General features: G+C 39.1%; 1 protein-coding gene across 5 annotated transcripts in view; it reads left to right on the top strand.

Annotated features, from left to right (window-relative positions):
- The window catches only part of SNX24 (sorting nexin 24), a 139,184-nt gene extending 118,760 nt beyond the window's left edge, over nt 1-20,424 (top strand). For all 5 annotated transcript variants that reach the window (XM_087429892.1, XM_087429894.1, XM_087429895.1 and 2 more), the window contains 4 exons: nt 11,351-11,445; nt 12,819-12,851; nt 13,383-13,447; nt 18,898-20,424. In XM_087429892.1, coding sequence (XP_087286018.1) covers nt 11,351-11,445; nt 12,819-12,851; nt 13,383-13,447; nt 18,898-18,965 — 261 coding nt within the window. In that variant the 3' untranslated portion in view covers nt 18,966-20,424. The remainder of the gene's footprint in view (nt 1-11,350; nt 11,446-12,818; nt 12,852-13,382; nt 13,448-18,897) is intronic.
- The last annotated feature ends 4,944 nt before the right edge of the window (nt 20,425-25,368 follow it).

The following is a 25,368-nucleotide window of genomic DNA, read 5'->3' as shown; positions in this document are numbered from 1 at the left end:
TTAAAGCATTACCAGTGGTGATGGGTTGTAATTAGTATTTGGGTGGTGAACATGATGTAATCTATGCAGAAATAGAAGTATAATGATGTACACCTGAAATTTATACAATGTTGTAAACCAATGTTACTGCAATAAACAAAACAAAACAAAAAAAACAAACAAACTAGTAAAGCATTACCAGTGGTAGATAATTGTGGGTTTTGGTTCAGCAGCTCAAGTTGATCAGGGATTAGATCTCTTTGATTCTTTGGCCTTTCCCTCATGATTGCAAGATGGCGACTGAGCTCTGAGATGGTGCTCATGTTCCAGGCCAGAAAAGGGAGGAGAGGGGTAGAGACATGGGCAAAAGATGAGGGCCAGCAGAGACTGTTCACTTTTAGGGAGTTTCTTGAATCTTTCCCACTCGATGACTTCCACTGACATCTTAGTGGCTAGATCTGTGTCACATGGCAAGGAAATTTGGGAAATGTTGAAGGCAGGGTTATTATTGTCATTGTTTTTTGTTATTGTTGTTTGCTTTTTTTTAGCTTAGCAACTTGCCCCCCTCCCCAACAAAATGGATGGTCCATTAATAAGGAAGAAGGGAAGAATGGATCTTGGGTAGGCAGATCTACCACTGGGTAGATCTTCTCCAGTGACAGAGGCAGGCAGAGAATTCAAGTGCTTCTGCTTAAGTGTAGAGTAGCTTTCCGTGCAATCATTCTGTTCCTACTTCCTGGGAATACCTGGGAGTCTATCAGAAGAAGGCTGGTACAATCTGGAAAACTTCCAGGAAAGGGTCCATGTTCATTGTTGAGTGTCAGTCCCTGAATAAACATCTAATAATTTAACTCCAAGATATAGGACAATTTATTTTGGCATTAGATTTGGGAGAAGGGCTAGGGTAGGTATGTTCTTCTTTCCATGGACTCAGAGAATAGGTTCCCGCTTGGACTTACTGTGCAGTGATTAGTAGCCATGTACATATAGGCCTACTTTTCCATCTTTTTTGCTATTGTGTTCCATCTCCCTTGGTGTCATCCCTTTGGGCTACTATTAACCCACCTGTGTGTTTTATGTGAACAAGTTCATTGACTGTATTTTTTGTTGCAGCCAAGAAGTCAAAGGCTTCTTCCCACCTTTCTTTGTTATTTCCTATATAGATTTGTTTTTAACTTTAGACTTATGCACTGTTTCCACAAGGGTCACTTTTCATTCCTTGTATCATTTCTCTGAGGACTTGTTAGTGCACCTTGGAATAAGTCTGTCTTACTCTCTAGCCGTTTCCCACTAAGTGTTCTCACAGAGTACCATACACTGTGAGCTTTGCTCATCCAAGGTTCTTAAATTCGTGTAAAACATTAATTGCATAACTGTAGCATTTAAACAGGAGACTCAATGCAAGAGAAATATAAAATGGTGTTGGAGGTCTTCATTTGTGAAAAAAAAAGATATTTGCCCAGTACATTGTGTCTTAACTATAGTGCAATAAGAATGTGTATACCTAAGAAGGCCTAATCCATCTAAACTACACCACATGAAACAACAGTGCTGGACTGGGTCAAAGTGTACTGTATGTAAAGAAAGAATGCTAAATAAATCAGAGGAGTAAACTAAGTAGTTGAGGGAATGTTTAAGGAACTTGAGAGAGCAAATTGTTTTCAAGCACTTTAAGCACTTTAAAAACATCAATTTATCAACATGCAGAGGCTATGCTAATTGTAAATCTTTCATTAAAAACTAGTCTCCTGAGGCTATCTCCAGGCTACCTCTCGCAAGCCTAGTTCTGATTACGATTTCTTCTTTAAAGTGGTAAAACAGCACTTCCGTATACATATTCCATAATTTGTGTTTAAATTAGTGTCTTACTCCGTTATTTGAATTACTAAATCAGTTTTGGTTTGCTTTGTAATACACTGTTTTATTCAAATGTGTTAGTCCCCTGATCTTGGTTTTGCTTTTCAGGTAAGTAGCTAGTTTATATTGGTTTTAGAATTTGTTTTTTTCCATTGGATCGTCAAGAAAATGTCTCATAAATTCTGGTGTTATCTCTAATGTGTAATTGAGTTACATTGTTATTCAACGTACGGTTGGGTCATTTAAATGGATCAAAAGTGTATAAAATGCAGCTTTAAAGTACTTTACCCAGTCAAAAAAGAATTGAATTGGTCAGAGATTGTCAGATAGGTTTTGAAATGTTATGAGGCTAGATCCTTTTGGATTTTGCTTTTGTTTTGTTTTCAGTTTTTTTAATATAGAGATTAATTTAATAAAGAGATTAATGGAATTTTTTGCTGTTCTTCTGGAAGTCTTTACATACTAGTAAAAATTAGTTGAGATATTAGGATAAATTTAAAATCCAAGGAAAATCAGGAATGTATTTTAAGGGAGCCAATTTCAATGGCTCCCTTAAATTTATCTATGGGATAAATTAAATGTATAAGTACAGCAGAAAAATATATATTGGGAAAGATAAAGGATTCCAATAAAATTCACTAAGAAAAGAAGTAAACTGTGTAGCACAGTGCTGTTGTACAGGCAGTATTTAATAAATATTATGGAATGAATGAGTGACTCAGTGATTTGATATATCGGATGATCAGTAGTTTTGAAGCTAGAGAGACCTGTGTTCTCTTGCTGACTGTCCCCTTACCCTCTGAGAAACCTTGCACAGGTGATTTAGCCTTTCTGAGCCCAAAATTCCTCATATATAGAATTTGGATAATGATAGTGTCTCACATTTGTAAAAATTAAATAAAATAAAGAGCCTGGCACAGAGTAGGCGTTAGATAAATATCATTGTTGTTATAAATCACATCAAAATTGCCATATTTGGTAGATTAAATTTGTTGAAAGTTAATATGACTCAATCCAGTTTAATCATCACATCACATAAAATAATTCTATTACTTCACAAAAAAAGATAACTTAGCCCAGCCTGAGGGTTTGGGGAAAAATTCCTAAGGGAAGTAACACTTGATCTGAGATTTTAAGGATAAGTAGGAGTTGGCCAGTTGAAAAGAGGTGGTAAGGGCATTTCGGATAAGAGAGCTACACCCTCAGTAAAAGGATAAACTAGGCTAAGGTAGACTATTTCAGTAGTCTTGTTTGAATAGATTGGGTCTTAGTAGCTATTATAAACTCTTTATTGCAGTATAGTCAGAGGCATGGTCTACTGGCCTAGGACTATGTGTCATAATCAAAAAAATGTTTGAGCATAACACTCCAATATATGCATATTTAATAATGTTATATGCATGTACTTTTGTAAATCCATACCTTAAAAATTAGAAAAGATATATTTATTTATTTTTTAATATAAAATAAATAGAAATTCTAATATTCATTTTCCTGAATCACAATTAATTATCTTGCTTAATCCCCCACATAGACCACCAGCCTATGAAAAATACACTGAGCATGGAAAAAAGTTTTTCTAAAGCTTCCCAACCATATTTTTTGAGATTTTAGGGTTTATATTTTCAATATCTGCATGGTCTCATATCCCCCAATCTACAAAGTTAATGTAATCATTGGCTCAACACTGAATATATCCCTAGGATCTTGGTCAAAGACCTGCTTCCTAGGATCAGAAGCAGAACCACTCAGGGAAGGCATACCTTGAACCTGGCCTGACTTTTCCCACAGATAAAGCCCCTCCTGAAGATGAGCTCATGAACAGAAACTACAAAACACAGAAGAAAATACACAGGTATGAGGGTCAACAGACACAAAGACAGCAGGATTTAAATCCAAAGAACTTCAAGTAAAAGGACAATTTAATGGAAACTCAAAATTAAAATGTCTGAAATAATTGAAGGCATAAGACAGATCAAGAATCTATGAAAGATGGAACAGGCAGATTTGAAAAGGAACCAAATATGAAATGAAAATATAGTCATTAAAATTAACTCAATGGATTTAGGAAGCAGATTAGAGATAGCCAAAGAAAGGATTTGATGCCTGGTTACTGGATCTGAGGAACACTATTGCTGTTCCAGTTGTAGTCAAAATACAAATCAGATCCTGTCATGTATACCTAGATACCCCATCTACCACCCATCCAGGTAACACCACTCAGTTGCCCCCAGATCCACAGAGGAGAAAGAGCAGAATCTTCCACATGACCCGGAAGCCCCACCCGACCTCTCCAGCTCAGATCCTCCTCCTTTATTGCTCACTTTCACTGTTTTCTCAGGCACAGCCACACTGGCCGCCTTTCCGTTTTTCTGATGCCATACTTCCACCTTCCACAGGCCTTTGAACATGCTGGCTTCACATCTCAATATCCCACTCCTTGTACCGTCTTAGGCCATTCAACTCCCAGCTCAAGGATCAGCTTCCTAGGGAAGCTTTCCTTACTCCACAGGGCAATAAGGGTGCTTTCTTACTAATGCTTAAAGAAACTAGCTACTTCCCTTCAGGTACTTGTTCTGGTTTGTAATCTCACATTCATTACTGTGATTTGAACACCATCTATCTTCCCCACTAGACTGTTAGTCCTGGGACGGCAGGGCCATGTTTTTCGGCTAACCATTGTGCCAGTGGTTGTACTTGCTACCTGTTAAATAAATATTTTTTATATGCATTGATATTCCAGAAACACACAGAACATAAATTTTCCTATTAAAATAATTCGAGGGGTCGGCCCTGTGGCTTAGTGGTTAAGTGCACGCGCTCCGCTGCTGGCGGCCCAGGTTCGGATCCCGGGCGCGCACCAACGCACCGCTTCTCCGGCAAAGCTGAGGCTGTGTCCCATATACAGCAACTAGAAGGCTGTGCAATTATGACATACAACTATCTACTGGGACTTTGGGGGAAAAAAAATAAATAAAAATTTAAAATAATTCGAAAGATAGTTGGTTTTCTAGTTGCTGTTGTTCCATGATTAGTTTTGTCTTTTTAGCCATATTATCAGAAATTATATTCTTTCAAATCTTTCTTAAGCCAAATTACATTATTTCTTTGCACAGATTATTTACTGTTTTAAATAGGTCCTTGTCAGCATTCAGCTTTTAGTGTAGGTCCTCAGACTCTTGCAAGATAGTCTATAAAGCCCTGTGAAACCATAGCAGATGTCTGTTTGAATTCTGTGAATAGTGTACTTTTTACCAGGCACAGAGTAGACACATCTTGGGAATGGTGTCACACACAAAAAGAAGGCTGCATGGTGCCGTGGGTTCTTCAGAAGCACATCTGATTTTTATTTTTTAGGTGGTCATGAGCCTTCTTAAATCCGTTTACTGGCTGACTTTTTTAAAGTGTTCCTTTGATAACCTTACTGTGGCTCATTTTGTGAAATTGTGAGCAAGTGCTGGGCAGCGGGAATGTGGAAGACTGAGGATGCAAAGTCTCTGTGAGCTGGTAGGTTTCGTTCCCAGAGGACAGCGACACTGCAGCCCACTTCCAGCAGTGAGAAGGTATTGATTTTTCTCTCTCCCTGTTCTTAGCTGCACCTCTGAAGTAGGTATGGCATGCAGCATCTTTCCTGGTGAAGAGAGGAAAAACTGTCATGAACTTTGTCACCCCAACAATTGGACATTTCAAACCAAGTAGGATGGAATAGGAAAAGGGCTTAATTCAGTACCCTGGCTTTTGTGACAGAGAAGTTCCCTGCAGTTTATAACAAATCTTGATAGACAATGGGAAGAAATGTGGGTTATTTTTTTTTTTAATGTTTTAAAAAGAGAATAAAAGGATCAAATCAGTGGAAACAATGCGGCTTTGTGCAGAAAATGGAAGGTTAGCAAAGTGGTCTTGTCCAAGTTTTCAACACGATGTTCTGTTCCTGTTATAATTGGCTGCTGGGTAGGTTTGGAGCTAACTAGAATGCCAGCGTTCGATTTCACTGTGTCCTCGGTGGAGATGTGTCACCGTTTATGCTCGCCTTAGTGACAATTTTCTAAAATGGAAGCTCGTGGGAAATCATTACAGTGTTTATATGTCTCCCTTGTCGGACAGCGTTATCCTGTGATATTTTACCAGTGTTTTCCGCTGCATGATGGCATCTAGCGAAGGTTAAGGCAGAACAGGTCCCTCTGTAATTTTGTGACTACATTTTACTTACTGAAGAAGAAAAGATAACTGACAATTAAGTATTTGGGATGTCACAGAAAGAACATGTGCAACTAATCAATGGTATCCTTTGGGAACATGATTTTATAAAGCTGATAAGGTAGAAAAATCGGGATTTTGTGATTTGTGTTACATGATGATAATTGCACCTTTTCAATAAAAAAGACATTTCTCCTGGAGTAAACATTGAGCTTGCAGGGGATGCTGGTAGCAATGCTGTTGTTTTTCTGCCTCATTCAGGCCATTGTTTTGTAAATGTTTTTGTAGAGTATGAGATTTTTTCCAGTCTTCTTTTAGAGTGATATTTCTGAAGGGATATCCAGTCTATTTTAAGGAAAATCATTTATTCTTCTGAAAGTAACATTGTATAAAGAAAAATTGTATTTTGTATAAAAAATTGTATAAAAAAATAAACATTATTTTTTTGCTTCTTACACAGTACACTCAATTGCCCAGTTTTAATGTTTATCCAAGGTGGATATAGTAATAGCAAAGTCTGTTACGTAGTACATCATACACTTGTTACAGTTCATCTTAATAATAAGCTGATTTTTAGTCTACATACTTCCTAACTGTAAACTGGATAGAGATTTCTTTAGTGCATTTTTCTGTTAATTCTGTAGCATCTCCAATATGCGTGTGTGTGAAAGAGCAGCTAAAGGACATTCAGAGCCCCGGATATTTAGAAACTCTTATGCCTAGTTTTCTCATGCATGTACTGCTTTTGCTAGTTTTATTGCACAGGCTTCTATTAGAGAGAGATTCCTTCTCTGCTGGTTTGGAGTACTTTCTTCTTGTTTCAGCAGCTTTGAAAATTGCCACCCTCCTTCACAGAACAGTTGGTTAACTTAAAGACCACATTATCTCCCTGGCCTTCCACTGCCTCATTCCATGCTTGGTACCCACTATTGGATGACCTCTTCTTATGGAAACTATTTTGAATCTTTTAGTCATTTTCATTGCTTGCCTCTGTTTCTTCCTAAGTTTATTCTTATTTCTCTTTCTTTGGGGGCTGGATAGTGTTGCATTAAGTGGAGTGAGAGGATCCCTCAGTTCATTTTACACTTTATGGAAGCAGCACTTCTTGCTGACCTATAAGCAGCTATTCTCCATCTTGCATCTGGGTAATTAATTCTGCCTCTTATAGTATTAGACTCAGTCCTTACACCTGTAAAATTTAATCTAATGGGATTTATTTCCAACTTTTCCTCCAACTTGTTATGTTCATTTTAAATTATGAAGTTCTACTGCATAAATTAGTTGCCCAGCCATGCATTCCAACTTGCATCCCGTGTCAGAACTCTGCTATCAGAGTTATTAGTTAATCGGTTAATCATCACTGCCCAGTGGTTCAAAATGCCCCTCTCATGACAGATGTAGCGTCCTAGTGCCTCATCAGCTGTCCTCTGATGCAGCAGTAATGGAGTTTAAATCATATTTTCATTCATGTTTGCTAACTTTGGGAACCTTCAACACCACAGATTGTTGAATTCCGGAGTTCCGTATAGAAGACACAGAAGCCATGAATATGAACTACTTTCTAGATTTGGTACAGCAGTAGATTTTGGTCATCAGAAAGAATCCTTCACCAGGGTAGACTCACTGCCAGACAAATATTTTCAACCTCAGTCCAGAGCTGAAAGCACTAATGAATTCTAGTAGCAAGGCGGCACACACTCCAGCGGGGTTCTAATTGACAAAGAGATGGAGAACCAAAACAAGAGGCCAGCGTCTCCTTTGGGGAGCTGGCATACAGCACAGGCCCAGCAGTGCTTCAGGCTTCAGGCCAAATGAAAAGTGTGCCCAGCAGTGTTACTGCTATCGGAGCTAAAAGCAGGTGTCCTTAGCTGGGCTGTCAGGAGCCTGCAAACCCCCTGCCACAGTCAGCACAATTATATATGTGTGTGTTTTTCAGCAAGCAAGATTCTCAGCTCTCATCCGATTTTCAAAGGGATCCATGAATCATAGAGGGCTAAGAAGCTCTGTTTGCTAGATGGACAGTAATCCAGACTTCCAAAACCGATAAAATAGATTGTTGGGAATTGATACAACAAAAAGATTCAAAGGAAACAGAATTAACATTTATTGAATGCTAATTGTGTGCCAGAGACTCTTGGAGACATCACCTGATCTTCACAATAACTCTTTAAGGTAGACAAAGGAGGTGTTTGAACCCAGGTCTTGCTCTAAAGCCATATACTTCCTTCTACTCTGCCTCTCGAAAGAATGAAAATGACTGACATTGAAGATTAATCAAAACTAAAGATAAGCAAGCTAAAACAATGGGGAAATATAATTTGATATTCAAAAATGTAGTTTATGTATTTTTTTAAATTAAGAGCTTATCTATTGAATAAAGTTGAATGATGTAGACCAAGTATGTGGGATGGCACAGGGTGCAACTTCAAGAAGCAGTTCTTGAGCAAAAGCTTTTAAGAAACTGAAGAAGATGTAAACGGAACAGTCATGAGGACCCACTTCACTGTTGGGTCTCTCGTGGAATGAGATCATGTGTTATGAACCAAAAGATGTGGTTGAATTAATTTAATTTCTCTTTTGCATTTCTGTACTAATTAATGACAGTCATTTCACTTGTACGTAGTATATTAAATTAGATAAGTTCTACTATATTACACTCTATCTCTGTGCTTAAGTATTAATTATTGTCTTACAAGCCTTCTTAGCCGAGTTTAGGAAATACTCCCACCATGTAGCTGAGTGCGTAACGAACTCCCCAAAACTGCTTTCTTTATAACTGTAAATGCTGAAATCCATAATGGTCATTGCTTTATGGAAAATATTATTTGAGAATATTCAGTGAACATTTAACAATGCTCACAGATTTCTGTGCTATTTCCATATCCATTTTTTTGCCAGTATATCTTGCCTAAAACAGTGTGATCATCTATTTGGAGTACTCTGTGTGGGGAGGCTGAGCAGGGTTAATTCCTGTCCTGGTGTTGCAGTGTAAACAGCTTTTTGCCTGTCTTTTGTCATTAATGATCATGCTGTAGATGTAGCCAGTGCATTGTAAGCCAATCTGTCAAGGCAAATAAACAATTCACCTTGTTAAAATTCCCTAAATCTTGCATTAATAAAACCAAAGTAACCCCCTGAACACTCAAGAGATGTCTTCCTCCATACTGCAGTGATGGATGACATGTCTAAAGATCCTGGAAATTAAGTAGTTCAGGTCATTAAAAGTGTCCCGCACATGTTATTGATTTAATTTATTTTAAAATGTGGGGGTGGAGATAAGACTGTTACCCCCCGCCCCTGTTTTTTTTCCAATCTGAAAGCTACCCCTTGTACACATAATTAAAACTATTGCTTGGGTGAACAACTCTGTATTTGTTACAACATTAAGCTTTATTATTCAAATAGGTATTAAATCATCCTCTTAATCAGATATCTAGAAACGAGTAGATAATCATTGCAACTTGTGTTGTGGCAAAAATTCCTTCGAGCTTCATTTGTCTCATGATTCCTAGAACCTATGAGTTCTGGGCACCCCAAAAATTTCCTCAGGTAGGTAAAAATTTAGATGAAGGTCAAATGATTTGAAGGAAATTAACTGAAATAGTAATGAAAATATGCCTCTGGATAGACGAGTTTTTTTCTCTATTTTATGAATGTTTTATTTTCTGTTTTTATAATGCAGAAAAGAGTAAACATTTTAGACGGATGGATGGGTGAGTGGGTGGATGGGTGGATAGGTGGATGGGAAAACATTTAGAAAGTGGTAGAGTTTTTCAATTTTATATCACTACCTTCTAAGGCAAGTTTAGGTTATGTGTGTGTGTGTTTAGTTGTTTATAGCTAATTTTCTCCACCAGCCCACACTCTCCTGGACTCCTAATATTCACTGCCATCTCCCAGTGCCTAACATAATAGATGCTTAGTAAATATTTGTTTAATGAATAAAGTATAACCCCAAATACTTTTCTTTTCTTCTCTTTTTTTTCCCTTAAGCCTCAGTGGGTTCAATGGGCTGTGTAAGAAATAGTAAGAGCCCCAGACAGGGCTGGTTTTCAGGATGCCCCCTCGCCAGGGACAGAACATCAGGAGGAGTGAGCACTAGTGTAGCACGGAGATCAGCCTGTGAGGACTGGAGACCTATGTAGCTGCTCATTCCATATATATATCCTAAACAGTATTACCTGTTAGAATGGGGCATCTCAGTGTATAAATTATGCCTAAAAACAATACATTAAATAGAATTATGTATGCATAAGATACACACAATTTGACCTGACTTTGGTCATTTGTTATGTACCTTATACATCACATTGCAAAGCTGTTCCTGATCAGCTGCGTGAGTGATATTTCACAATCAGTTCTCATTGTTCTTTAAACAACATGTGCTGACTAGGGGAAAAAAACCCATGGTAAATTATAAAAATGACCTTTGAGAATAGTTACATCAGTTTCAGAGATTATTGTACAATCTTTGATACTTTTTCCATGATCTTTGTAAAAAAAGGGAAGGAAGGGCAAACGTGCAGTCAGTTCACACACTCTAGCAGACTCTCTTAAAAGTAGATATATATAAAAATGCACTCTGTAGTTCTCCATTAGATTTCTCCTTGAAATTGCGTAATTTGGATATCTGAGAACTGACATGGTTATGCCATTATGCCAGCTATTTAGCAGAGTTCTAAATGGAAGAACTCTATAGATTTTTTTTCAGTATATACGCTGATTTACACTTAGTGGTAAAGTTGTTACTGACCCTTTAAGTGGAGCTGTCGAAATAGCAATAAATGTCAGTTGATCCTAATGCCAAAACAGGTGAGAGCTGAAGGATCTTGACTAAATCTTCCAGTTAAAAAAGCCATATATAGTATTTCCTAAACAGTAGTGGTCTCTTGTAGATACACACACACACACACACCAGACCACTTTATCACTCAGTAAGGAAAATTTGATGTACATATCTTAGCAGTATTATTGATGTTCCTAGGTTTCTGAAATCTGGATTAGACTCTCCATGAAGGCAGGAACTGTGTCTACCTGGTGCCCCACTGTCTTGCCCCCAGTCAGCATCTGAAGTATAGTAGATGCTCCGTAAATGCTGGTTGGGTGAAAGAATAGATAAAATGGAGCATTTGCTGAACTGAATAGCGTGTGTGTCCGCCTGAATTCTTGGTGGGTGAAATGGGGCCCACTCCTCATATTGATTATGAGGAATGATGCTGGTAAGAACTTTGATGGATGGTTATGACTTTTTGAAATAGTTCATTTGATTGATTGCCTAACAAACTTCACTTTCTAATTCTGTTTTCTACTTTCACAGGCTGTCATTTTAGAAAATGAAGAACTTCCCAAGCTGTTTCTTGATTTCCTAAATGTGCGACACTTGCCCTCTCTACCAAAGGCAGAGAGTTGTGGGTAAGAATTGTTGTTTACATATTGGACATGTATTTTAACTTACTCTTTAACCACTTATTGGCCTAATAAATATCCTGAGCGGTGCCAGAAGGGCTGGCCTGGCCACACCCGTTCCTTTGGCTTGGGACAGCACGTGCTCGCCCCCTGCTTGTAGTCAAAGGAATTCCTCCTAAGTCTTCATCCCATATTGTGGCCGAATGACTAACACTCAGTAACTCAGGTTTAGACTTAAGGAATTGACTTTTTAGATTACGCTATTACGTGAAGTGATGTTACATGATGGGAATTATGAATCTAGGGAGCCTGTTTAGGGATTAATATATTTATTTATGGATACTTGAGCAGAGTCTATATCCCCTTGGAACATATATATTCATATAATTTTAAGGCTATAAATATCCCTTGAGGTGATTTTACCCAACTCCCTTTATTTTAGAGTTGAGCAAACTGAGACACAGGAATTAAATGTCTCCCAAGATCTCTTGCCCTGTAGCTGGCAGAGCCCAGGCCTTCCAGCATAAGCTCTCTTTTCCTACTATCTTGCTCTCTCCCCTTCAGGAACCTCTAGATGCAGGGCTGCAGATCTTCATCCCTATCTACCAGCAACCAGACCTTTGATATCATCAGCAATTGGGAAAAGTTCTGAAGAATTAACTCTGAAACAAGCCATTTGCCCGGCTCTGGGCACCTGACTTGTGTTGAGGTGGCTTCCGAAGGCAGTCGGCAATATCCCTGACACATTACATCCACTTACTAAGAAACACATCATCACAAACTCTCCGCAAATCCAAGCAGGGAAGAGGGTTTTATCCATTTTCTTACTGCCTCCAGACCTGCCTCAAGGACCCACACTAACTACAAGACGTTCAAGCTAACCACACCCAGAGTCATGTTAAACCCCAGCCAGCTGCTGGGTGAGAAGCTGCACATCTGTCACACAGCTCTCACACTTTCCACTCATCCCACAGTGAGAATTATACACCCCGCTCACCAGAGAATATGTGTTGTCAGTGTGTCTGTTCCAACTTGCGTGCATTTACTGGGAGGTCGGGCTTCATGTGTGGTTGTGTATTTTTAAGAAGGGATGTTGGAAATGACAGTGAGTGAAATCTTTTCTCCGTTATCTAAGCCCAAAAGTAAAACCATAGGATTTTTAAATGATCTTCAGGAAAATTGCAATTTGAGAATATTGCAGTCTTAAGATTCCTTAGAATGAGGCATCAGCCATGCTGTGACTGTGTAAACGCTTCACTCTCTTTTCAAAATGTCTCCCATTCAGAGCTCTGAGAATACAGGCTGTTTTTCCCTTTGCTGGCATAAACATTGACCCAACTTATATGGTCTTTTTCTTTTTCTTTAAAACATTTTTTTAGATCTTTTGATGAGACGGAATCTGAAGAGTCAAGGTGAGAAATAATACTAGTCCATCAGGAGCTTTGCAAACCGAGACTGGGACTCTGGTTTTGTTAAATGTTAATCACCATGGAGTAAATGTTCCAAGTCATGATTTTCTTGAAAATCTTTGTTAGGAAATTGATTTTAAGAGTAGAAATATTTTATAGGAAGTTGTAGAAGTAACCAGTCACATCTAGGAATGAAGAAATGAGAGCACTGTATTGTTTCATACAAGTAGTAAGGATACTATTTTATCAGTCATCATACTACAAGATTTAAAAAAACCACAACAACGCTTTTCAGCAACGATTTATTGTATAGATTGTATATCTGCTTCAACTTCCACAAAGAAATGTCTGGAAGATGAGCGCAGTGCTGGTTTGTTCCCTCCAACTCTGCTTGCTGTTATTCACCCACACCGTTAGATACATAAACCTTGAGATGTCCCCACACAGCAGTTTGATCCCCTCAAAGCTAGTTTGTAGTGTTTTCTGTTTACCGTCGTCCCCTGATGCTGACATGCCTGTTCTTGACCTTTCCAGCAAACTGTCCCACCAGCCGGTTCTGCTGTTCCTCAGGGATCCATACGTCTTGCCTGCAGCCAGCGGTAATCAAACCTGTCATCTGCTAACAGCTCTTTACTGATCTGACCCTGCACCACAGAAACCACGTTTTTAATACAGGTCTAACAGAGTGACATTGGTCCAGGGCTTAATAATCTGCCAATAAACCAGTGCTCTTGGTGTAAGAGACATTCAGAATTTTAATTGGGGCAGGGCTTTCAGGAGGAAATGTAATTTTTCTTTCTCTCTTACCAGGCTATTTTGAATTAGAGTAATAAGAGGGAAAGGTATTTATTGTCTTTAATTTTTTTGGTGGTGTTATTTTGGCCTCTGCTTGTTTTTATCCAGATGCAAGGGTTTGAATCCAAGGCTCTGGTCCTTTTTTAAAATGCTTCTTCCCCAAAGCCGTATATATACATTGCATGTGTATCTCCATTTCCTTTTAGATTACAGCATTACAGCATCTTTGATGGTAAATATATATTTTTAAAAGTAGTATATTTAAATCTAATGAATTAATTTAAGTATAAATGTAATCAATATTTTAGCCTGAGTCCTTTCTTTGTGCCAACATATTTAAATTACTGCATCCCCTCTCCAAGTATTCTGTTACACAGCTCTTCAATGAGTACGTTCTCAGACATTATCCCATTTAATTTCCTTAACAACCTTAGGTAATAGGTGGGGCAGGTATCAGCATTGGCTAATGAGAAAATTGGGCTCAGGGAGGTCCTTGACTTGCCCAGTCTCACATGCTGATGGGTAGACCATTGTTGCCTAATTTCTCTTTCTGTGCTCTTTGCATATACAGTCATGTGTCACTTAAAACAAGATACATTCTGAGAAGTGTGTCGTTAGGCGATTTCGTCGTTGTGTGAACATCATAGAGCGTGCTTACACAAACCTAGATGGTGTAGCCTACTCCACACCGAGGCTGTGTGGTCAGTACCACAGTGGTCTTATGGAACCACTGTCGTATATGTGGTCCATTGTTTTCTGAAACATCATTATGCAGCGCATGAATGTAGTGAATTTTCAGCCTTTATTTCTGAGAGTAACTGAATAGATAGCAACTAAATAGCAATCGATAAATTATCTGTTGAAATCATTCCTGCGTTCTGACAATAAAGCCTTTTGACCAGCAAGAAAGAGAGGACTGTTCTCTGTAGCAGGGATGGGTGACTCAGATCACCCACTTAGCTGCTAGTTTAGAGAAGGCCGGCCAGGGCGCAGCCCTGCTGTTGAAGGACCATTCCTAGCACCCTGATCAGAGAGAGCTGCCTTTGAATATGGTCTCATAGTATTTTTCCTATAAAATCCTTTCAGTGAGGAATAATTGCCTTTCTTTAGCATTTGCTTTCCATGTTTAACAAATATGCATGTTATAATAGTTGATACTATGTTAACAAAATGTTACATTTAAAAATATTGATAATGTAGCCTAGGGTAGAGTAAATGGGCAATGTTTTATAAAGTATTCTTATTATCTTTTAAAAATGGTTCCACAAGTACTTTTTCCAGGTATTGTTTATGCTCAGATATTTCATGCATTTGACTGCAATTCCTATAGAAGTATAGAGAGTGGAATGATCGCTGTGGACTAAATAGCCAGGATGCTTTATGGAAGAGGGAAGGTATTTTATGATCCTTAAATCCGATTCATCCAGCTTATTAAGCAGCATGTGCTATGCACTGGGCTTGACAATGAAGAACAGGAGAAACTTTCTGGGAAAGAACATCAGGAGCTAATGTCTGGAGCTAGAAAGATTAAGAAGTGTGTATCATTGGTAGAATGTTGGTGTGGATGAATGACTTGCACACAAAGGGGCTTCCTCTTTGAGAGTAAATGAAAATCATGGGTTTGATGGAACCAGGTATGGGAGACCCAGTCACCAGATATATCTTTGTAGAATTTTGGCCAACCCAATTTCATAAATCAGATTCTTATTGCCTTAGAAGTATTATCCTGGTGATATGTTCTTGCAAATCTTTAGTATTTAATTTAAAGATACCTTTTACTTGCATCACATTTTTGTGTTATTGGGTCTCTTAATAAAACGTTGAGGTGACTATTCCAGAGGATACTGAATATGGAAATACCTTCACAGATATACTGGCACCCACAGAATCAGAGGAGTGTCTGTCTTTAAAGTTCTGACAGTTAAACACTATCTTCTTATTAAATGCTAATAATCAAATGTTATTCTCTAAGCACGTGCTTTTTGGTCTTTGCTTTGATTTTTCCGGGAGATTCAAAACAACTCTTGCCCAGGTCCCCAGTGGCTGCAACATGGCTACACTCTAGGGACATTTTCCAGCCCTCCTGTTACTCGACCTCTCATCAGCTTCAGCACTGTTGACCACTTTCTCCTCCTTCAAACACTGTCTTCTCTTGGCTTTCCCACTTTTCTACTTTTCTTCCAATCTCTGGCAGCTCACCTGAAGGCTGTCGTAGACCCTCCCCTCTTCTCATTACACTTTCTTTTGAATAATCTCCTCCTTGCTTGTGGCCTTGATTACCTTGTGTATACAAGTACTGAGTCACAGTATTGTATTTCCTTTCCAACCCTCCCTGTGAGCTCCAGGCTCTTACCATGGTTTACAAGGCCCTCTGGGGTCTGGCCCTGGCTTGTGTTTCTACTGGGACCCCCTCACACACACTGCTCCAGCCGCACTGGAATTCTTTCTGGGCCTCACATGTGTTGAACTCCTTTTCCCATCAGGGCACTTGCTGTTTCTTCCTCCTTGAACCTTCTTCTTGTCCCCACACATCGCTGCCTCCCTCATCTTTCGGGTGCAACTTCAGAGAGCCTTTGCCCACTCCCCTCAAGAAGTCTCCAAGCACCCCCCCCCACCCCATTCACCTTTTTTTAAAAAAGATTCACAATAAATGTTTATAAAATAAATGAAAACCAACAAAAATAACAATAAAACCTATCTTAAATCACATATCCTCTCATCAACTCTCAATGGAAAACAAAGGCAAGGGCAGATTTCTGAGTAATTTAAGCAATAATGGACATCGTATTAAATCATACATGCGATGAAGCCAAATCATACATACTCCATTTGGAGTGAAACAGATGAGAAAAAAAAAAAGACCTATGATTATCTCATCATTAGTCACTAGTTTATGGACCTTGTTATAAAATACCTCTAGGGCTGGCCCCGTGGCTTAGCGGGTAAGTGTGCGCGCTCCGCTGCTGGTGGCCCGGGTTCGGATCCCGGGCGCGCACCGACGCACTGTTTCTCCGGCCATACTGAGGCCGCGTCCCACGTACAGCAACTGGAGGGATGTGCAGCTATGACATACAACTATGTACTGGGGCTTTGGGGGAAAAAATAAATAAGTAAAAAAAATAAAATAAAATACCTCTATTCCATTCACTTTAATCAGAGCACCCTATTTGCTTCCTTTATAGTAATGATCACAAACTTTGTTCCCTTTTTTGTCTCTTTCTGTCGTATTCACCCACTAAATCGCCAGCATCCAACATCTGCTCGGCATTTTCTGGACAATAACTACAGGGCCTTGGTAGGGGCGGTTTCCTCCACCAGGAATGCCCTTCACCCGGATGCCCTCACAGCTGGCTGCCACACCACTTCATTCTAATGGCACCTTCGCACAAAGGTCTTCCCTCACCTTCCCATCCCCTGTCACTCTCTAGCCCCATGCCCGGCTTTATATTTTTCCTTGCTCTTAACCGCTGCTTGACCTATAACAGTGCGGTAGAATTACCCAAAGTATCTAATGTATTTTCCTTTTGGTCCTTTTTTGCTGAACTTACTTATTTGAATCCATTTAAGCTAAATATGTTTATGCTGTAATTTCATTAACCTTCAAATAGACTTTTATATTTCGGGAGGCAAAGGATAAATGCATATATGATAATGCATGTAATATGTCCTATTTGGGCATTTTATTGAAAATCAATCAACAACTCCATTTATGGCTATTGGTTTCAATACACTTCTGTGTGGGAGAAATACATTTAGAATTAAAATTAACTTAGCTAAATCATTGCTTTTGTTTGGGATTAAATATACAGGTGTGAGACCTATTGCAAACTTTTTAAAGATATGTTTTATGAAAAATCATGTTACTTGATGTTGGATAAATGCAAACACTAAGAAATCAAGTGTCGTCAACCAAAAGTAATCGAATATTCATGTATTGGAGATATTATCGACACATATTTTGCTTGTTTATTCATTTGCTTGTCTCCCTGACTAGCACATAAGTTCCATGGCCTGGGCTGTTATTTACTCATATTCCCAGTAATTAGACAGTACTTGGTACGTAATAATAGCTGGTACTTACCATGTGCCTAGCTCAGGTCAAAGCACTTTGTTTCACCCATCAAGTTTTACAACAACCTGTTAGGTAGGTACTATTATGAAATCCCTCACTGGTCACATCGAATCCATCACCACTTTGGACTTGCTCCAGTCCACTCTTTGAATGGCAGCCAGAGTCATCTTTTCAAAACACAGTTCAATTCTGTCTCAATGTGCTTAAAATCCTTCCATAGCTTCTCATTGCTTTTCAGAAAAAGCCAGAATTCCTGTCCATTCTTATCTGGCTTGAATTGCACCCCCATCGCCACTCTCCACCCTCACGAGGTCTAGTCCCCTTGTAAGTGGTTTTATTTAGTAGGTACTCTATAGAGGTTGGATTAATAAATGGACGTATTTATTATTTTTTGGCTTAAAGTATTGGACTACTTAATTTCCTTGTATAATAACCATATTTATTTAAAGTGGTTGGCTTTAGCATAAATCCTGGATATAAATACGTGCAGATCGAAGTTTAGGAATTAAACTTCTGAACCATGGGATAGATTGGTTCCCCTCTTCAGGGGACCCGTTTGTATTTTCCCTGCTCTGCTGACTGGAACGTGGTACAACATACCGTGCACCTCTGGGTTTCCTTTGTATCTCCTATAAAAATGTAGCTGATTCTTCAAGTTTGACAAGATGGCTTTTGTCGGAAATTTGCCCTTTTAAGTTAGGAAGACAGGCTCCCCTCTTACTGGTCTCCAGAAGCTAGTGTAATAACACAAGCATACTCAAGACAACTTGAACTAAACGCTGCTGTAAACCACAATGGAAAAACTGCAGCAAAGTATTCCCAGTAGAAATCTTGGAATTCCTTCAAGTATATTGAGATTTTGTTAGAAATTGAATTGCCAGTGTAATCCATCTTCCTTGTGAGAAAACATTCAGATAAAGAGCTGGGGCCCGGCAGCATTAACCATTAGAACATCCCTTAAATCAATAAGCTACAAATCTGGCCGCGCATTCCTGCTGCGCCTGGCGGTACACTCCAGTGGCCATGGGCTGAAGCAGCATGACTGATAGCTTGGAACAAGGGCAGACTGCATGGTGAGGCAGATTCCTGAGTTATCCGAGGACCTACCATGTTAAAGTCTACAAAATGCAATTCAGATTTATTGGTGTGTGTAAGAAAAGCAGCTTTCCTTTTGTTTTCCAGATTTTCCGAATGTGGTGATTGAAGGAGTTCTCCACGGGATATTTTATCCTCATCTACAGCCCAGGTAGAAATCCTACACAGCAAGAAGCTGAAGCAAGTTCCGAAGTCATAGTCAAGGAAATCGATATCTACCAAATTAACCCCAACTCTATGACATAACAGCTCTAGCTAGTGGTCCAATTCACAGTCCCAGCTTAATTCAGGGCAGGGACGTTTCCATTGGAATGGTGCTTCTAAAAATAGAAACTGAACCAGGGCAGCACTGAGGTTAAGGCCAAGTGTTTAAGAAGTAGAACGTAGCTGCCAATTTAGAAACCCATGAAAAGGCTCTGGAAGATCCCTGGGAACACCATGTGTAACAAAACAAAGTTACTGTCTGCTTCAGTTGCACCATTTGCTAATTGAAAATCTTATCCTGAATCGTACTGGGACTGATCAACTTTGGTAGCTGTTTGGTTCAGATTGTATGGCACACTAATCTTTTCATCATGAGATTTTCTCAGCCAGTGATAGATAGATTCTGAAGTACTGGCACCAGGGGAGTATCAGAGAAACACACTGTGCTAAATGTGAGGAAGGAACTAAACTGGAAACTAAATTATATCGACAATATTAGGGCATTTTTTTAAATCATGGCATTTTTATTTACATTACAGCAGAGTTGCATCATAACCAGGGGTTAGCTTCTAATGTCAGTACGTAAGATAAAATAGAGTTTCAAGATTATCCTTGAAAGCTCTTTAGAAAGGTGCCATATTGGAAATCTGTCCATCCACCACAAATTTTTCCTCCACTGTTGGAAAAAATGACTGTTTCTTTGGTTGAAGCCCAGTTGAAGTTGTTGGTGTTTGTTGAAGGATGATTTTGTGAAAAACACATACCTTTAAACACTAGAATCACACTTAGCCCTGTAAGATGCTTGACCTCTAAGAGACAGATGTGAACTAACAGTGACTGAGGGAACACCAGACTGACAACACTCATCTTGGTTTGCTCAAAGGCATCCATTCATTGAATAGGTGGTACTGCCATGGAATTTACTGTTATTTTCCTTATCATTTCCTTTTCACTGACCTCATATATTGAATTAATGTAAGTTAAGTGTGCTTATGATATAACTCTTACAGACATTCACGTTTTGAGTGGTAAAGGATAAAAGCATATATGCCACCTGAATGTATGTGCTGTATTCGGGCATTTCATTGAAAACTAATTAATAGGTAGCCTATTTATGCTTATTACTTTTAATAAGCTTCTGTGTGGGAGAAAAATATTTAGATTCAAAACTAATAACTAAATCATAGTTTTTGATTAGGATCTAAATATACAGGTTTAAAGCCTGCTGCAAACATTTAGAGATATACTTATGACAGATATGTTACTACTTGTTGAAACAAGCAAGAACTAAATAATCAAGTGTCATCAACCAAAAATAACTGCATAGTCAAGTGTTGCAGATATTTTTTAAATGTTTTTGTTATTAGCTATTTTGAGTTAAATAAAAACAAAGAACAAGAAATATTTGAATTTGTCTTCTCCTCCTAGGATTTTATTAGAAACACAAATTGTGTCTTGTCTCCTTACACTTACACACACAAAGCTTCTCACATATTCACATAGACATTTATTTCTAATCTGACAGGCTAAGTGTTAAATTACCTCATCTCTTAAGCCAATAGGTACTCATTAAATAGGTGATCGTTTATCAAGATAGTAAGAATTTTTTTAAAGATGAAGACCAAGCATCTTTGGTGGCACACTACTCAAGAAATCTTTTTTGAGGATTAAATTTTTTTTTAGTGGTGACTTTCATTTTTTATTTTTATTTAAATTTTTAATATGTAATTTCATATTTCATTTCAATTCCATTGCAGGAATAGAAACCACAATAGGTGTTTTTAAGCAGAATGGAATAATAAGAAACTGAATGCTTGCAGAATCTTTTGGAAGGATGAAGGGAATGAACTCCTGGTGGGTTTCCAGGAATGACTTCTAGAATGCCCCAGCAACCTCCAGTATCCGCCTGCCAGGGGAGCTACAGCCTCTGCCTTCAGCAGGAATTCAGGCAATCAGGGGCTATTGAGGTCAAAAACTACTTAGCTGTGATCCAGGGGTCAGTAAGTAGCATGGGGGGTAACTGTGACCACCATAACTGCCTCATAGCAGCACCCAGGAAGCTGGTAATGGGGCACTGGAACTAAGTGTCCAGGTGCCACCACCTATACAATTGCCTTTCAGCACCCATGGCCTTGCTTGCCAGCAACCACAGCCCAAAGCAGCAGGAAGATGGTATTCACCCACTTCCATCTTCCACTCTACATCTCATGAAAGTATATCCAATTGGCAAAACCTTATTCTTGATCCGCAGCTTCAAGAGACTCTGGGAAGGAATTGGAACTTTCTCATCTCTGCTGCTCAAGAATGCATATAGGAAAGATAATGGAATATATTTCCAGAGTTGAAAATTTAATAAAAACATATAAAAGGATATTTAAAAAAGAAAAATCCTCTCCCACCATGTCTCCTGTATTCCCAGCTCCCCTCCCACAGACAACCACTGTACTTAGCAGACAACCACTGTACTTAGCTTATGTGTATACAGAGAGATTCCATCCATGTGCAAATAAATAAGGTACATTCAGTGTACCTATATTCCATTTCCCCCTCTTTACAAAGCATGGAGTTTTCGAAGCGTGGATTCCTAGGCAATAGAGAAGTAAATAGTAGAGGGAAGAAAACAGAATAAAGAAAAGAAATCTCATTACCACTTAAGCCAGGATAGGGTACAGCCCTCACTTCCCCATCCCCCTAGTTCTGGGATTTGGTGGTTTGCCTGGGACGGATCTCAGACATCTCCCAGTGCTGTTTTATGCAGAGCCTCTCGCAGGCCTCACCTCCATCACTTGGCCATTTTGCATAGTGGAGCCCTGGTGTCCTTTCTCTCCTGGTGTCCTTTCTACTCCACCCCCTAACCCCCCAGGGGCTGTGTATACAACCCAGTGACACTCGGACCATCACTACCTGGTAAATCCTCCAGTCATTCCACTTTGAAAAGTGTAGATGTCCCATGATCACAGTTTAGAAATAACAAATGGCTTTCATCTCATTTGTCAACTTTAATCAATTGATAATGGCTGCCTAAAGTGCTCTGTTAAGGACTGACACACTCATTAGAGTGGCTACTTGGCAGAAAATAACAAGTGTTGGTGAGGATGTGGAGACATTGACTCTTATACATTGCTGGTGGGAGTGTAAAATGGTGCAGCCTCTGTAGAAAATGGTACAGCAATTCTTCAAAAGAATTAAACATAAAATTACCATATGATCTAGCAATTCCAGTTCTGGATATATCACCAAAAGAAGTGACAGCAGAGACTTGAAGAGATATTTGTACACGCAAGTTCTTGGCAGCATTATTCACAATAGCCAAAAGTGGAAGCAACCCAAGTGTCCATCAATGGATAAACAAAGTATGGTATGTACATTTAATGGAATATTATTCAGCCTTAAAAAGGAAGGAAATTTTGACACATGCTACAACGTGGATAAACCTTGCAGACATCATGCTAAGTGAAATAAGCCAGTCACAAAAGGACAACTACTATATGATTCCATTTATATGAGGTACCTAGGATAGTCAAACTCATAGAAACAGAAAGTAGAATGGAGGTTGCAAGGGGGAAGGAGGTTGCCAGGGAGGAGGAAATGGGGAATTAGTGTTCAGTGGGTTTCAGTTGGGGAAGATGAGAAAGTTCTGGAGATGGATGATGGTGACAGTTGCACAACAGTGTGAATGTACTTAATGCTACTGAACTGTACACTGCAAAATGATTAAAATGGTAAATGTTATGTCATGTATATTTTACCACAATTAACAAAAAAAGGCTTTTTTTAAGAAAGGATTTTGAGTGGGTATAGGCTCAGTGAGTAAGGGTGTAGTAACCAACTAATATTTTTACCAAGGGTGCAGGAGGAGTTTGGGCACACATACCAGGTGCTATTCTCATCTCCCTGGCAACTTCTGAGATTCTACAATAGTTCTAAACCAGAGATGCACATCAGAATCACCTAGGACCCTGAATCAATAAATCTGGGCTGGGGCCTGTCCTTGGGTACTAAGGAAAACTGGGTACTTTAGAAAACAGTTGATTCTGACACACACCTGTGTTAGGAACTATTCTTTGAGGGATGTGAAGAGGTGAAATGGTTTATGAACTACTACTCTTTAATGATTATTGACCTTTATACCTCCTGCAGAACCTATTCTCAAGAGAACATAGATTCAACCCTTGGGGTGTTGCAGGTGACCATGGGGAGGGACTTGTCTTGGTTCCTTTGGGCTGCTATAACAGAAATACCGTAGGCTGAGTGGCTTATAAACAACAAACATTTACTTCTCGCAGTTCTGGAGGCTGGGAAGTCCAAGATTAGGGCTTTGGCACATTTGGTGTCTGGTGAGAAGCTCTGCTTTCCCTGTGTCCTCACATGGCAGAAAAGGGGCGAGGGATCTCTCTGGGACCTCTTTTATAAGGACGCTAATCTCTATTCATCTCCCAAAGGCCCCACCTCCAAAGAACATCACATTGGGGATTAGGTTTCAACATATGAATATGAGAAGGACACAAACATTTAGTCTATAGCAAGACTCTTTGAAGAAGCAGCAAGGATGACAGACAAGTTTTGGTGGTCTCAGTTGACACCCTATATGAATATGTATTCATTTACTCATCTACTCGCAGTGAAATATATTTGAGTTCCCTCACTCAGCCTTAATCCCTGGATTAAGGCACTGTATCAATCATCTCAAGAATAGAGACATAATCCTTGTTTTCTGGAATTTTAGGCCACTTACTAGAGAATGTCTTTCCACTTAACTGAATTGGATATGAAGTTCAGTCAGTGGTTAAGGCTATCTTCTTCGGTCTCTCTACTCAACTTTGAAGCAATCATTTTCCTCTTGCTTGTTTTCCATCCTTGGTGATAATTATAGATTTCAAATTCAGCAGCGGAAACCCAGGGAAGTAGCAGACATTAACTCAAAACGGAAATTTCTGCAACATTTATGTTTTCTTTCCATGCAGACACATAGTGACAGTCTGGAATCTGATGAGGCATTTATTTTCGTGTGAGGGGGAGGAGGGTACATTAAAATATTAAGCCATTGGAGTGCATGTAATTTACCAGAAAAAACTTTCTTTTTATATCCTAGGAGTATAATGGTAAATCTGACCTATAAAATGTGAAACATTTTCTGTCTTCATTACTCTAACATCAGTCATAGTGACATCAACAGTGACTCCAGCTTGGATATTCTGTTCATTTAGATACTTCTATGTACTGAGCTCCAACTGGGCACCGCATATGGTTGGACTAGGGCTTTTCATACTTTATCTCATTATAACTGTTAACAAAGTTTTATATAAAACTTATATAACATATAAGTTATAACAAAGTTTTTACGAACTTTTGTTGAAGAAAATCAGAGAGATTAACAATAAGTAGCTAACATGATTGAGCACTGATATGGGGGCCAAGAGGACTGGGCTCAGTTCTGTCCACAGTTTATCCCATTGATAATATCCCATTGATAAAACACATGTTTATGAGGGATGTATTCTTATTATTCTACTTTACAGTGAGAAAAATGAGGACAAAGGCAAAATAGTTTGACCAAGTTCACCAGTTAATAAACAGGATCAGGATTTGAACCTTTCAACTACAAAATTCATGCTAATTGACTCCCCCATCAGCCTCACATCAGAACTGTTTGTATTTATGTGCATTTTTGAACCACGAGGAATACTCAAGCCGGAAAGAACTAGTATTTGTGTCAGTTGCTAGTATTTCCATACTACATTATAATTTACAGTATGCTTTCCCATCTCACTTGATTAAACCAAGCTCTGTCCTCTCAGCTGCAGCCTCTTCCCAGGTCTCTCTCTATTTTCACTATAGTCCATTCTCCATATAAGAGCCAGAACCATCTTCTTAAAATGTTCATCAGGTCATATTCCTCTCTTGCTCAAAATCCTCCAGTGGCTTCCATTCCCACTTAAAATTGAAACTCCTGCCACCCTCTCTAAGTTCCTTTGCACTCCTCTTGCTGATACTCATCTTACTGGCCTTTCACTCCCCAGGACTTGCCAACCTTGGTCCCCTCTCAAGTCCTTTGGACTTGCTGGTCTCTGCCTGAAGGACCCTTTCCGCCTCTCTTCAGAAGACTGGCTCATTCTCATCTGTTAGGTCTCAGCTTAAATGTCACCTCCTGAAAGAGCCCCTCCTCTGTCACCCCATCTAATGTAGCACCCCAACTCCCACTCCACACAATTATTCTATCATAGCAAACTGTTCCTTCTTTCACAGCAATTATCACCATCTGTAATTATCCTGTTATGTATTTGTTTACCGTCTTTCTCCCCACAAAGAACGTGAACTCCATGGAGAGCAGAGGCAGCATCTGACTTGTTTACA

The sequence above is a fragment of the Ceratotherium simum genome, chromosome 4 (assembly GCF_057802395.1).
Source record: "Ceratotherium simum simum isolate JZ-2026a chromosome 4, ASM5780239v1, whole genome shotgun sequence".
Taxonomy (NCBI): Eukaryota; Metazoa; Chordata; class Mammalia; order Perissodactyla; family Rhinocerotidae; genus Ceratotherium; species Ceratotherium simum.
Note: the sequence above shows the minus strand (reverse complement) of the source record. Positions and strands in the feature narration are given on the sequence as shown.